This window comes from Ostrea edulis, chromosome 7 (assembly GCF_947568905.1).
Source record: "Ostrea edulis chromosome 7, xbOstEdul1.1, whole genome shotgun sequence".
Classification (NCBI taxonomy): Eukaryota; Metazoa; Mollusca; class Bivalvia; order Ostreida; family Ostreidae; genus Ostrea; species Ostrea edulis.
This window is the reverse complement of record NC_079170.1, coordinates 60,169,922-60,185,783: the sequence shown is the minus strand read 5'-3', so window position 1 is coordinate 60,185,783 and position 15,862 is coordinate 60,169,922. Positions and strand designations below refer to the sequence as shown.

At 35.3% G+C, this 15,862-nt stretch overlaps 1 protein-coding gene across 1 annotated transcript in view; it reads right to left on the bottom strand.

The window, feature by feature from the left end:
• Positions 1–1,812: 1,812 nt before the first annotated feature.
• The window catches only part of LOC130048296 (hemicentin-1-like), a 34,564-nt gene continuing 20,514 nt past the window's right edge, over positions 1,813–15,862 (bottom strand). The window contains exons 7-14 of the mRNA XM_056144876.1: positions 14,867–15,058; positions 14,190–14,381; positions 12,206–12,397; positions 11,696–11,887; positions 9,191–9,382; positions 8,616–8,800; positions 5,804–5,995; positions 1,813–4,773 (exon numbers count right to left, since the gene is read on the bottom strand). Of these exons, the coding sequence (XP_056000851.1) occupies positions 5,939–5,995; positions 8,616–8,800; positions 9,191–9,382; positions 11,696–11,887; positions 12,206–12,397; positions 14,190–14,381; positions 14,867–15,058 (1,202 nt within the window). The 3' untranslated portion in view covers positions 1,813–4,773; positions 5,804–5,938. The remainder of the gene's footprint in view (positions 4,774–5,803; positions 5,996–8,615; positions 8,801–9,190; positions 9,383–11,695; positions 11,888–12,205; positions 12,398–14,189; positions 14,382–14,866; positions 15,059–15,862) is intronic.

Genomic DNA, 15,862 nt, shown 5'->3' with positions numbered 1-15,862 from the left:
GAGCTACAGTTCTGCAGCTACCCATAAGTTTCCCTGTGTAGTTTTTATACCACTGATATTCCCTTTTGTACAAAGATCCCAAAAATGTAAAACATCACAAAAATAAGCCCATCTGGTTAAAAAAAAAAAAAAAAAAAAACACACACAGGCAATTTTTTTTAAAATTCAATTTTTAAAAGATAAATTCCTACTCTGATATGCAACATGACTTTGCTCGCTACATGTCAAAATGTCGCAAACCTTACCTTAATGAACATTTTAATGATCGACAATCGAAAACAAGACAAGGAGTAAATCCCAGAGATGCACGTGCCATAAAACTCAAAATGTGGGCAAATTCTGACGCCTAGCTAGGACTACAGTTGTCTGCAAATTATATAAAGAAAAGTGAATAGATGATTACTCAAAACAAAGGCTCAGGAATACAACTCAATGGATACAAATCATATCCAACCACAAATCATGGGTTATCTTATAGACAGATACATACACACACACACACACACAGAGAGAGAGAGAGAGAGAGAGAGAGAGAGAGAGAGAGAGAGAGAGAGAGAGAGAGAGAGAGATTTTAAAAATAAAAAATGACAACAATCTAATAATTTTACAGGTAGTTCTAGTCATTCAGAATTTTTACAATATATTTTGTAAATGCAAAAATATATGAATTATTCTATATCAATTATTGAATATATTCAGTTGGTGATTTTGAATACAAATTTAATTTAATAAAAATTTACCCATGTTTATCATGAATAAAGAGGAAACAGACACTCTGTGATGAATGACATATTTTGAAAACATACGGCGGAATGAAACCACCAAACGACGAAAGTCAGAGAAAAATACTAAATTACGAAACAATCTTTATAAAGACTAATCATATTTTATGATACAGGAGATAGCTGATAACATTATTTGTGATACCGGTTGATACCGATATACATGTATGACACTGTCCCGATACATACGCTTGGCGTTACATGTAGCTATATAGGTAATAGGTAGGTGCTAGAGGTTACTGTCACCCCCAACCCCGGTCTGTAATTGTATGGTAACGAGAATTCTCTCCACGGGAAATTACATTGTATGTTGACAATGTTTCGGAATAATTAAAAAAATATATCAAAGTTGTCGTAACCTTAACCTATGAAGTAACGTCGACAGACCGGTTTTAGTGCGTATCTTTAAAAGGCGCGTACAATGAACGCAGTGCTGTCCTGCTTATTTATCGGTATTATCACTGGAGAAACATACAAGATTTAGACCATCTTTAACAGCTGTTATCATATTTAAAAAAAAATATAACTAACTTATAAATGTATACCAAAAGGACAGTTGGTGAGATCATTAAATTCCTTTCTCAATTAAGGCAACGGTGAGTAATTTTCTACAGGCTATGTCTAACAAAATTCCATGTATTGATGAAATGAAACACTGGTGAATGATTTAAAGATTTCAAATATTATGATTTGTTTTATCAGTGCAGTGCAAAAGGTACGCATATACATGTAATAATTCTACTTTTTTCATTGCATGTAACAGTTTCATTTTTTACTCTTTTATTTCATAACGTTCCAAATGTCATACACATGAGCATAATATAACAATTGACGGAAAAACCATCAAATGAATCTAACATGAATTCCGAAGTTTGTTACGAAGAGAAGGTGCATGTACATACATACTGCCTATATTGCATGTTGTTTTTGTTTTTTTTATGTTTCTCAAATTTCAAAAATATACGAGGGAACGAAATACAAAATCAATAACGCTAAATGTGGACCAAGTCTAAACGGCGTGGTTCCATAAGGTAGGAAGATGTTGTTTTTCACAAATATTAACTATTAAATATTAACTAATATGTTTGAAATTCAAATAAATGATAATTAGGATGATCAACTAAAATGTGACGTGATATACGCTACATCTACTCTATTTTGCTTATAGGAGCTGTGAGGTTGATCACTGTTCGTTATCTTCGCCTTTCATCTATTGATCTTCATCATTGTCGTTTTTAAATGAATGTTTACCTGTTTAGGGGAATTTTGTTTCGTACGATTTGACTTCACAAAATTTTAACATTACACTATTACATAGGTCGCGTTTCTGTTGTATATGATTGTGATCAGACGGTACGGGGTCGAAAGAATAACCTCAAAACCGGAATTCAATATTCTTCAGCTACACGTAGGGGTCCGTGTTTGTCCAACTCTCTATTTTTTATTGCTTATAGGAGTTATCATACTGATCACTGTTCGTTATCTTCACCTTTCATGTAGCTATGACAGGATTTGTGTTCACCAGTGCGTTTGCATTGCTTGCTGGATTAGTGAGTCGCAGTCCATAAAATTATCAATACGGTATAGAATCTTTAAGTGAATTCATCATCACATAGGAAGTCCTAATTTTACATACATGTAACTTGTCCGTCTGGTGAATCGTAGCGAAACTAATTTAGTACGTGTCATGAAAATTAGCAAGCATACATGTAGGTAACTGCGATAATATCTGGAACATACTCATTGGAAATTTTCTCTGAAATGTCTAATAGTATTGTCTAAGCTTGAACAATTGAGAAACAGAACTACTATCAGCTACAAACTTCCGCCAATATTTGTTTGTACACAAACCAAATCTATATACCATGAAACATCGACGGAGGAGTTTGCCATTAACTAGTGTAAATTTAGTGTACCATGTGACTTTTGTGTGTTTCTAGATGTGTGTGACGTCATATTTCTGTGTTCAAAAAAAAAAAGAGTTGCAGCCATTGTATTTGTCACCGTAAAACCTACATGTATCATGGCTCAAATGAAACTATTGTACATACCTTTACGTATATTTACGTAGTTTACAAGCGCAGAATATGTCACTTTTTACGAAGTTTTCATAACTAAAGCAAAACAATTGCATTCATTTACATATCTTGTCATTTGTGGACGACAATAAAAGGACAATAATAACATCTTTTTAGTGCTATTGATACGAAATTAAAACTAAATGGATATTTAGAAAGAACAGGTAGTCCGTTACCAAAATCGCAAATTTGATTATCCCAGGGGTAGATGTTTTGGTATCAGGATGGGGCCAAAATGGTTTGTTATTGAATATGTGAACAATAGAACATATTTATTTTCTTGATAACTACCATTCCAATTCTTTTCAAGTTTGGTATGAAGCATTTCTGGGACGGGGGAGGGGGTTACATTGTACATTTCATGATTTCTACACCAATGGGGCCTTAGGGTCAGGACAAAAACTGGACAAAGTTTCAAAAATATTCTTCTCTATAACCGCATATCTTAATGAAAAACTAAATGCATAGTGACATAGAACAGAAAGATGTTCTACCAAATTTGTGAATTTCATGACCCCCTTGGTAGATATTCTGACTCTAGGGCGGGGCCAAACTTGGTACATAGTGTCTGTGTAGAACATCCAAACCATTTTCTTTAATGGTATTGATACTAAATTGAAACTAAATAGATACATGTATTTGGGAGTTTTCCCAAATGAATAATTTGCTCGGAAACGAGTCCGAGTACATATGAGTTTGACAGCTTTAGTATATAGTGATATCACAGTTCTATTTGTAGAAAAAATATGTTACTCTAGATGTTTTAATTGTCGAATTATATTACCAATGCATGGGGTTTCTTCGCATGAAATAAACAAACAAATGAAACAATTAATATTATTAGCTATGTTTGAGATATGTGAAGTCAAATAAAAGATTCCATCGGGTTTTGTGTTCTTAAACATTTCCACAGAAAACCCTACAAAAACACAACTGGGTTCTCTGGAAAAACCCACGGGGTAAAACTCCTTCAGATTTGAGGTTGGGTAAAAATTCCTATTTGTTTCTGAAATGTATAGTGTGGGTTAATTCAATGTGGATTCTTACTCCATTTAAACATCGAAACTAACCAAAATGTCGATTCTTTTATTCATTTATTTCGTGTGAACAAACTCTAGTAATTGGTATATAACTAAAGCGGAAAAGGCTGTGCAACATTTGTCAATTCTAGAGTTGTCCGTCATTGTTTATCAAACGTTTAAGAGAAACGTTTTCTCTAAAATGTGTTATTGACTACACAGTAATCCATGTATAAAGCACTCTAATACATTTGTAGAGAAGGATGACGTTTGGAATAATATTTCTGTTCTTGGTCACTTCATCCCAGAATGTTCCAATTGGACACGACATTCGAGTTTCTGTTCCGTGATTGCAGAGAAAATAATTCCCACAACTATTTGGGTCAGCCCTCGAAGCTCCATGAATGCATTTCAGTTTTGTTGGCTTGCGTGGTGCAGTGGTATTTGGTGCTTTCGCAGATGACATCACGTTTGAAGTAGTAATCTTCAATTGGTTATCTAGAGTTTTCCAGGTTGTTTTTCCGCTTTTTCCTAACTCGGGGGTTACCGTTGATATAGGAGTGGGTAATATTGGATTTGAAGTTGATGTTTTCACATTGTCTTTGGGAGATATACCGGTAGTATTTACTACCGCATTCAATGTCTTCCCGTTAGTTATCTCAATATTAGATATTGTAGTTTTCTCCTCAGAGCTATCAGCAACAGTGGTTGGAATTGTTAACCCTGTTTTCTTATCAGGAGATTCGGTTGTGCCATTTAGTTTCAACTTTGGTACCTTGTCTATTGATGTGACAGTATTGGACATCGTGGTCAATTCAGCCATTTTACCCGATGTTGTCTTTGATTTCCCCCCACTCACTTCTGGTTCAGCAGTTGTCGATGGTGTTGTATCGACTAAAGATTCAATATCAAAGAAGTCAAAAAATATGTTTTGACCCTTTTCGGTACACTTTGCCCACAAATGTAAATGGAATTCAATACTGATACTATTTTTAAAAAATATAACAAAAAGAATCCAGTCATCTACAAAAATGTACTGTTTTGTCGTATTCTCTTATTGTCAAATTTTTGGGATGGACTGTCCCTTCCTTGGGATAAACAAAAAAAGTTTTACATAAGAAATGTATGTACAACAAAGTCTAGCACTAAATCTACATGTTATATACTGCAAATTACATGTATATTGTATTTAACGTAAGAGAATTATGACAAATACTACCGGTATTCGTCCAATGAACTGATCCACAAAGCGCAGAAATATTGGTTGACGTAATTATTCTCAAATGCGGACGAGTTAATTAATGATGGTCATCAGTGCAAAACTTAACCCGTACTCAGCAAGATTTCTTGTTAAGTTTAAAGAGAAACTTTACATTGTTATAATGGCTGACTTCCATTTAAAACATGGGTGAAAATAACATTTCAGCAATATTTGTCTATTCATTTTAAACAGCATCGCCTAGACGAGTAGCTGAGTAGGTTAGCACGTCGACTGCAAATAAAAGATACCAAAAGAAAAATTTAAAAAAGCGCGTCAATTTTTTTTTCCAGATTGCTTTCTATTAATACTGCATTTTTTGACTAAATAAAGTTAACTTGGAAGTTTTTAATTTCGAAATATCGTTGTACATATCCTCCACTTTTCATCCATATCTTATTTCTCTGATGTAGCATACATCCTTAAAAGACTACAGAAAGTTTACAAGGTGGTCCAACTCATGAAAGAACGGATTAGCAGCCTTTAGAGTCCGATAATCTCCAGACATGCTCGCATTGATCAGGTCTTGGGCAGAAGTATCATATAACATAAACTTAACGCATATGTATGTATGATTATCGTTAACTAACTAATCAACGTCATGAATCATATATCAAACATTTAAAATAACTGGACAAAATCCAATAAACATAATTTCTAACTCACTTGGACAAGAGTTTATATTGCAGCTTTTTGTCTCGGAGTTAGTCTTCGATCCGGAACACGGTTTTCCGCCATAAGCAGGTGCTGGATTAGTACAATTACGAACCCGTTGTCTTGACATAAAACCACCACCACATGTCACCTTACATGTTGTCCAGCTTGAAAAGGGTCCAAATGGAGACCATTTCCCTTCAACTAGTTAATGTATTGGTGCAAGAGTAACTTTAAGTTATATAATGGAGTATTTCATCAGATAAGAAACGAATAAGACAGACTGTTACACAATTCAGATATACTACTGTAAGAATATTATCAATAAGTGTTAGTCAGTTTACATCAGTTAAAATAACTGATGTATAGCTTCCCTGGATCAGTGCACATATAAGACAGTTCAGGATTCTATTTTTACACTCACAAATTTACGAGAAATTAGCGGCGCTAAACCCCCTTTCTACTCGCATATTATATACAATCTAAACCTTTAACTGTTATGCACATGTATTAATGAACGGAAGAACATTGATTTCATGAACAAAGAATGTTTTGTTCCTTTTCACATGTAATGTCATGGATGCAGGTTTTGGTTCTTTATGTCGAAGTGACTACGTTTAAATTTTGTAGACATGATATCATATTTTCCAGGCATAATTCAAAATACCAGTTCCACTTATTCTCTTTACATTATTTTCTTGGTACAGAACATTATTTCAATATACAAACAGTGTAGTCTTAAAGCTATTACACGTAGTGACATCAACGTAAACTTTCATAAAGACATGTAATCATGTTGGAAAAATGGCTGTACTATTACCCTAAATGCACGTCGTTATGTATTTAAAGTCGTTCATACTATTATATTCAACTTTTCGTATTTTGATTTTCGCATACTAGCAACAAAATAATGTTACTATGAGTTTAGCAACAGCAATAAATAACATCCTATCAGAACATATTTTTGCAAGTCTATGTTGAATTCAATGCCAATGGATTTGACAATTTCCCTTCACACTCAATATTTCCATATTTACAAAGGTTTAAAAAAAATGTAGAAAGCAATTAAACACTGGAAACGCAGAGCGCTTCCTCCCTTCCAAACCTGACTGAAATATTTTGAAAAAAAAAACATCTAAATTTATTCTTTTGTAATAGGAAGCAATAATTTGAATTAGTTTTAGAATAAATAATAACACCAGAATTGAGAGTTCCAAAGAAGGTAATTAAAGAGTTTATCACGGAACCTTGTATGGGTGAAAAGTATCATATTACAGAGAAGTATACTACATTCAGGTTTAGATTTAGATGTTCAGAAAATTGTTTTATGATGAAAGAAATACATTCTGTAGAACACAAAAAATAAATCGCCTTGTGGAAGAATACGCTTGAAGCCCGGAATTTTTTTCCTAATAAAACAACAGACATAGAAGCGCATTTCCCTATGCAATCACGGTTTTTAAATTAAATATTTTGAACAATAAGAAAACATTTTTTTATAAAGAATGGTTTGTGAACAAATTGTTCTTTATTGAATGATTTTTCAAATAAAACTTTGACCATGAACGTAAATAAACATGTACCTTAAATTTGAGATGTGAAGTAAAGATACACTTTCGTGCGTTCAATGGGATAATAGCTGTTATAATAAAATGGTTAGAAATATCGCTTGTCTGCCAATCGTTTGGATGCGATATACTACATGCACAAAATTATGTTCAGAAATCCAAGTTATTTTTAAAAATTACTCGTAATATTGAGCCTTCAGATCAAGTTAGCTGAAACCAGATTTGAAACTTGAAAGATTTTGAATGGACCCCCCCCCCCCCCCCCCTCCTTCCAAGTCTTACTTGCCAAAGATAAAAAACCTTCAGTGCTTTCAGTTTCAAATTGACAATAAAATGCTAGCAACTGCATAAGATATAGCCTGACTGCATAAGATAAAAAAAACGCTTATACGTTTGATTGTTCACTTTTTGACTGAAGCTGTTTAGCATATTTTTGGAAATGTGAATTTGTTAAAGGTTTATTGAGATAGCTAAATCTATCTTTCTCAAAATGTAGTAGATTCCAAAAAAGAATTGCTTAACGTCCTTCTCGGGAATCTTTCGCTCATATAGAGACGTCACCATTGCCGACGAAGGGCCGCAAAATTTAGGCCTATGCTCGGCGATTATGGCCATTGAGCAGGAATGGATATTATCGTGCCACACCTGTTGTGACACGGGACCTCGGATTTTGCGATCTCATCCGAAGGATCGCCCCATTTAGTCGCCTCTTACGACAAGCAAGGGGGTACTGAGGACCTATTCTCTCCCGGATTTTCACGGGATAAAAGATAACGAGCACGAATTTATAGGATTTGTGAGATTGAAGGTAACAAACAAAGATTAATCTCACATATCCTATAAAGAACAATGATAAAAACTAGTAGGAAACACGTCAGACAACATTCAACCTATATCCTTAAACTTAGTTAACAAATTCAGAAAAGAGATATTTACCAGGACAGGGATTTGAATTGCATTCTTTGGTCTCAATATTGATATTTGACCCAGAACAATTAATTCCACCGTGCACAGGTGCAGGATTTGTACAGCTTCGGACTTGTTGTCTGAACATACTTCCACCACCACACGTAGCATTACATACTGTCCATTTTGTGAACAGCCCAAACCGTGTCCAATTTCCGTTCACTAGATATCATAACAAGAAACAGCGAAACTGACTCACTTTGCTACTCAATATTGTAAAGTGATTAAACATTTTCTAATTGTCATTTTCACAGGTGCTACATGTACACTTGGGCATTTCTAATAATTACCTGGCAATGTCTTTGGAAACACTTTGATGTCTTCGTTTCCCTAATTTTTCCCGAACACGGTTTTCCCCCAAACGTGTGTGGTGTACAAACACGTTTTCTCTCATAAACTTTCGAACCATTTCCACATGTTGTACTACAGCTCTTTGATAACACCCAGCTGCCCCAAGATAATAGAATGCCGTCAACTGAAATATTTCAGAAATTCAGTTTGTAAATGGAAGTGCTACATAAAAGTTAATTTTGCAGGGAAAATGGTATACTGTATATGTGGAAAACGAAAAAGAACATATTCAAAGTTTTGTAAACACTCACATTACTATGTATTCCTATATTTATGTACTTAATTACAATAATGAAAATATATCACAAGATGATGCATTATCCAACCTCCTTTCAGGTCTGAATATTTATTAATGTATAATGTATAGCCATAAAAAAAATTCATTTCTTTCATTTTCAAAACATAAAGTTTGAATATTTAGAGTGAACAGTGAAGATAATGAACAGTGATCGATTTCATAACTCCTATAAGGAATACAAACATTATATATTTTATTACAAAAACAATCATTTACCCAGACATGGATTCAAATTACAATCCTTCTTCTCGATTTTAACACTTGGTCCAGGGCAGTGTGTTCCACCGTGAGCAGGAGTAGGATTTGTACAGGTACGGACCCGTTTTCTTGTGGTGGTGCCTCCGCCACCTGTGACATTACAGGAAGTCCATTTTGTAAATGCACCAAAATCAGTCCATTTCCCCTTAACTACAAAAGAGCAAAACGTGAAAACAGAAATGAAAGGACGCAAGAATTAAAATGGCTGTTAGTTTAAATGCAGAATTGCATGTGTTAAATGTCAGGGATATTCATTTTTACTAAAACAATATAATAGTAGAGTATGGGTCTCTTACTGCACATTCGGAAGAAATGTCCAGAGTATAATATTTTTATGATACATGATTCTTTTCTATAACTTGAAAACATTATAAGACTTCATGCTTATCACGAGTAACGATGAAATATAAGGTGATTCCACCCAAGGGTTGCAAAAAAGCTGTGAAAACCGAGGCTTTGCCGAGGGTTCTACCGCTTTATTACCAACCCGAGGGTGGAATCACCTTAATATTCCATGGCAACTGATGAGAGAGTATTTCTCTCTCATATTTCTAGAGTTTTCCGTTTTCCTTGTGCCTAGCGACGCCGTTTTGAGAATTTTCCAATTAATTAGTTTTTCGCTGTATATTACAAATAACAGCAGAATCGAATTCTACGACCTTCATTTTGGCAACTAAGTTGATGACGAAAAATCGGCCGACGAGCGTATAAATGAATTGTATTAGATTTATTTCTCTTTGAATAAGTACACAATGAGTCAATAATCATGTTGATGCGTGACGTCACTCGGCAGTCCATCAGCGCGAAACATTTTGACAGACCTAATCAGAATCTGAATCCACAACTGCACGCTTTCTTCTTAAAGGGGGATCCGGGTTAGAATAGGTCCTCAGTACCCCTTGCTTGTCGTAAAAGGCGATTAAATGGTATTGTAAAACTCATGACACATATCTTGCACAGTGACATCACCGTTAAGGGTCAATGTACGTCATCAGGAAATGATATCGTTTTTGTTGTAATATGGAACAGTTTTTCATCACATCGCATTCCATATTCCCACATAATATGGGATTCTTTTGGACGTTTCATCGATTGATTTTCTTTATTTTGTTTGGTTTAAGGAATCGGTTGATTGTTTTATTTTTACCGTAGGCTTTTATCGTCATTAAAGTGTACGTCCATCCAGTAACAATGATGTATGAAAGAAAATACAGAATCCCCATCCTTATATACATTACATTCAATAAATTTTTATTTATGCATAGTCATCATCAGCTAGGTGAAGTGCCACATACTTTGACGCATTCATGGTCCCCATGGTCGAAACAGTGAGATTCCCAGTTATAGAAACGCTTCCCATGACCAGAAGTATCCGTGTATGCATATCCCGGAGAATCGTTATATTCACTTCCAATATCAGGGGTTAAGTGATGGAAGATATGATAATCACAAAAAGAGATAAATCTCACAATTTCTATAAAGAATGAGTCCCGTGGGGATCCGGGTTAGAATAGGTCCTCAGTAATCCCTTGCTTTTCGTAAGAGGTTACTAAATGGGGTGGTCATTCGGATGAGACCGTAAAAACCGCGGTCTCGTGTCACAGCAGGTGTATCACGATAAAGATACCTCCCTCCTCAATGGCCATAAGCGCCGAACATAGGCCTAAATTTTGCAGCCCTTCACCGGTAGTGGTGACTTCTCCATATGAGTGAACTATTTTCGAGAGGGACGTTAAACAATATTCAATCAATCAATTTATAAAGAATGAAAAATGAATAGGACAAACACAGACCTCTTCGCATACTAAAGGTGGGATGCCGAGGAGGAACAAATCGTCCCCTGTCGATCGTTTACACTCGTCATATATCTTGATCAGGTAAACAGAGAAAACCATAGTCAAAATCGATGTAAAACGAAGAGCCTAACAATTGGTACGGAGCGATCATTACTTAAATTTAACGTCTTAGTTTCTGCGCCTAGATCTACAGTTAAAACTGCAAAAAATTCGGATGCAACACGACCACTCTATCAACTAAGCTACCAAAATTGCGTCTGTTTAGGTTCAAGTTTTCGTGATTAAGTGAAAAATTTATCTTGTAGCGAATCCGAGATCCATTTGATATCTTCCAGGAGAAACGAGGAATAGTGATGGTAATTTTCTTGCCACTTAATCCAAATGGTGACAGAAAAATGTTCCCATTTTGTAAAAATTGTGAAATGATTGTGACCAAAAGAAAAGCAGACGTCGATATATTTCGATCAGAAAAGCTCAAGTAAATTTTTGACCTATTTGATAAAAACCACATCAATATAACTTACTATATGTTATGAAGTAATTTATTTCATAGTACTTTAGTCTTAAAGATGAATATACCATTCACAAAACTATTGATTTCAAATAGTATACCTCGATCTCAAACAAATGATTTGTCCAGAATCGTTCTCCTAAATCACAGTAATACCTGGACAGGGTTTAGAATTGCAGGGTTTTCTTTCCATGTTGACCTCTGATCCTGAACACTGTTTGCCGCCATGGACAGGGGAGGGATTCGTACAGCTGCAGACCTGTTGTCTAGTTGTTATACCACCACCACATGTGACATTACAGGGTGTCCACTTTGTAAATGATCCAAACAAAGTCCATTTTCCATTTACTAGAACATCAATCAAGAAAACTAAAATGAATTTTAAAAGAATAGTAGCGCGATTGTTTTTTCTACGATATAACCGATGTCGATTTCATTTTACATCGTAAAGTAAGGTTTTCACCGGGACATGGATTCAAATTGTAATTGTTCTTTTCAATTTTAACATTTGGTCCAGACCAGGTTTTTCTACCATGGGTAGGTGCAGAATTTTTTGAACTGAATGTTACAAGATCAGAGTGATTTGACGGTATAACAAATCAGATTCACAATAATTTACAATATGTAAGAAATCAATTACATATTGATCACAAAACATATATTCACCCGGACATGGATTCAAATTACAATCCTTTTTTTCAACTTTAACACTTGGTCCAGAGCACTGTGTTCCACCGTGGGCAGGAGTAGGATTTGTACACGTGCGGACTTGTTTTCTTGTGGTGGTGCCTCCGCCACATGTGACATTACAGGAAGTCCAATATGTAAAAGCACCAAAATCAGTCCATTTTCCATTAACTATACAACAAAAATGCAAAACAGTATACGAGAAATAAAAGCACGCAAACAATTGTAACCGATCGTTAGCTTAAATGCAGAAATGATTGTGTTAAGTGTCAGAGATACTTGTTTTTTGCTTGACTGATTCATTTTATATCGTGTAACGTCCCAATAGAGAATATTTCAATCATGCGGAGACGTCAACATTGCCGGTTAAGTCCTTCAAAATTTAGGCCTATGCTCGGTGCTCATGTCCTATGAGCAGGGAGGGGTATCTATAGTGCGGAACCTGCTCAGATACGGGGCCTCGGTCTTCGCGGTCTCATCCGACGGACCACCCCTATTTAGTGGACTCTTACAAGCAAGGGGGTACTGAGGATTTTATATTTCAAACCGAATCACAACTGGACTGTTTTTGCCAGAAAACTGCATTTATGGATCTCTTACTGCACATTTGGAGTAGTTCATACGCAGGGGAGGTCCAGGGTACAATATTTCCATAATAAATACATGCTTTTTTTATAAATCGAAAACCAATACATATTTTTAAAAAGACATTTAAAATGAGATTCAATGATTTACGGACCTTCATATTTCTTTTTTTTAAATTTTGAATGTCATGGTACATATCTTTCAGAATAACTTCACCGTACACGGTTAATGTACATCATCTAGAAATAATATATTTGGTTGTAATATGAAACGGTTTTTCGTCACATTGCATTTGGTATTGCCAAAGATTATGGGATTTAGTGATTTTCTTGATTAAGTTTTTTAGTTTATAAAATCGATTGATTATTTATATTTAGGCATTTTGTATCCTCGTAAAAAGGTGCTTTCCTATAGTAACAATGAAGTGTAAGGGAAAAGCGGAATCCCCCATTCTTACATTTGTCTTATTCGATACATTTCAAATTACTGTATATATAGTTGTCACCAGCTAGGTGAAATTCCACAAACTTTGACAAATACATAGCCCCCTAGGTCGTCACAGTCATGTATCTGGTCATCCAAACACCTTCCATGACATAAAGTATTCCTGTGTGCATATTCCAAAGGTTCGTGATATTCACTTCCAATACCAAGCCTTGGTGATGGAAATTTTACAATAACGAACAGCGATCAATTCCATGATTCCTAAGGAAATATATAAAATTACGAGTAGGGCAAACACGGACCTCTTGAAACTGGTGGAATACTGTGGAGGAGTTTTCATCCCCTGTCGACCTGTCACACCCGTCATATATGTTGATGAGGTAAGCTGAGTAATCCAGAGTCAAACTCAGTGTGTAATGAACGGTCTAACGATTGGTGTGGAAGACTCACTACTTAAATCCAATGTCTTAGGTTTGACATAGCGCCGAGACCAACAATCTCGTGATATCCGTAATCCGTATCAATAATCCATATGCAACATGACCACCATGCATTTAGTTTTTACTCACTCATGTGCGGTTCTTAATAAGTTTTTGCAAATTAGTCAATTTTCGCCAGTTTTCTGCCCCGCCCCTAAAGCCCCAGGGGTGCTTGAGTCCTGACATTTACAATTTATCGCCCCCCCCCCCCTTGTCCCAAAGATGCTTCATACTAAATTTAAAGTTAAACATGTTCATTTGTTAATGCACGAAGGAAAACGCACAACTACGGCAACAACCAATTACAATAGGACACGTGAGTTTACTCAGGTGACCTTAAAATGAATATATCATTCATGAAACGAATAATTTCAAATTATATACCCTAATCTCAAACAAATATTTATTATTAGGTATTTCGTCCGGAACCGTTCCCCTAAAAATTAAAGTAGTACCTGGACAGGGTTTAGAATTACAGGCTCTTCTCTCCATGTTGATCTTTGATCCTGAACACTGTTTGCCGCCATGGACAGGGGAGGGATTCGTACAGCTGCGGACCTGTTGTCTAGTAGTTATACCACCGCCACATGTGACATTACAGGGTGTCCACTTTGTAAAAGATCCAAACAAAATCCATTTTCCATTGACTAGAACATCAACAAAAGTACCGAATTTGTTGGATTGAATAGTTCAAAATCAGAGTGATACAATGGGCTAAAATATCAGATTCACAGTAAGATGGTGTGTGTGTGATTAATTGTTTTGTATTATGTCATAAATGAATTATTGAACAGTGATCAATCTCATAATTCTTATAAGGAATACAAAATTTAGAGTTGGACAAAAAAAGATCCTTGGACATAGTAGAGATGGGAAAAAGTGCCTAGAATGAGTAAGTATCCCTTGTCGATAGTTCACACCCATCGTGAGCCCTATATCTTGATCAGGTAAATGGAGTAATCCGTAGTCAAAATCAGTGTATACAGAACACTCTAACAATTGACATCAAATACGCCAGACAGCATTAAACCTAATGATATGTTGTATTGGTAAACTAGATCGTTATAACGACCATATAATTTGTGAAATGCTTGATATGTATTTATATTTATTTTTTATATAACATTTTTACCTGGACATGGATTCAAATTACAATCCCTCTTTTCAATTTTAACACTTGACCCAGAGCAGTGTGTTCCACCGTGGGCCGGAGCAGGATTTGTACACGTGCGGACCTGTTTTCTCGTGGTGGTGCCTCCGCCACATGTGACATTACAGGGAGTCCAATTTGTAGATGCCCCAAAACCAGTCCATTTTCCATTAACTACACAAGAAATACATAGCGTAAAATGAGAGAGAGGAGAAAAAATGGATGCAAACAATTATGATGATTTCTAGTTTAAATGAAGATTGGTAAGTTCTCAGTGTCACGGATAATTGTTTTTGCTAGAGGACTAGATTGTGGATTTCGTACTGTATATTCGGAGTAATTCATAAGCAGATGATGTCCAGAGAACAATCTTTGCATAGCATATAATTCCTTTCTATAAAGTGAAAACTAATCGATATTTTCCAACTTATATGCAAAACGAAATACGAATGATTTACAGATCTTCAGATTTCATATTTTTTCTTTTGAAACTCCTGACACATATTTTTCAGGGTGACATCACAGTGAAATGTTAATGTATGTCATTTAGAACTAAGTATATTTTTGGTTGTAATATGAAACAGGTTTTCACCGTATTACATTTCAATATTCCTAAGGAATATGGAAATGGTTTAGACATTTTATTCATGTTATGGGTAATGAATTGGTTTATTGTTTATTGTTATATATGTAAGCCTCTTGTATCGTCATAAAAATAACAAATGTAAATAAGTAAAATGAAAAAGAAAAGCAAACAAACCCAGAATCTCCCATTTTCATATACATTCAATTCCATAAGTTTCCATTCATTTATAGATCTCATCAGCTAGGTGATGTACTATAACCCTTGAAGGTCAAATGCTGTCTGACGTGTTTCATACTGTTTGTTGGGCCGTTCTTGGCAGACTGATTTTGACTATGGATAACTCCGTTTAACTGATCAAGATATAGGGCTCACGGCGGGTGTGACCTGTCGAC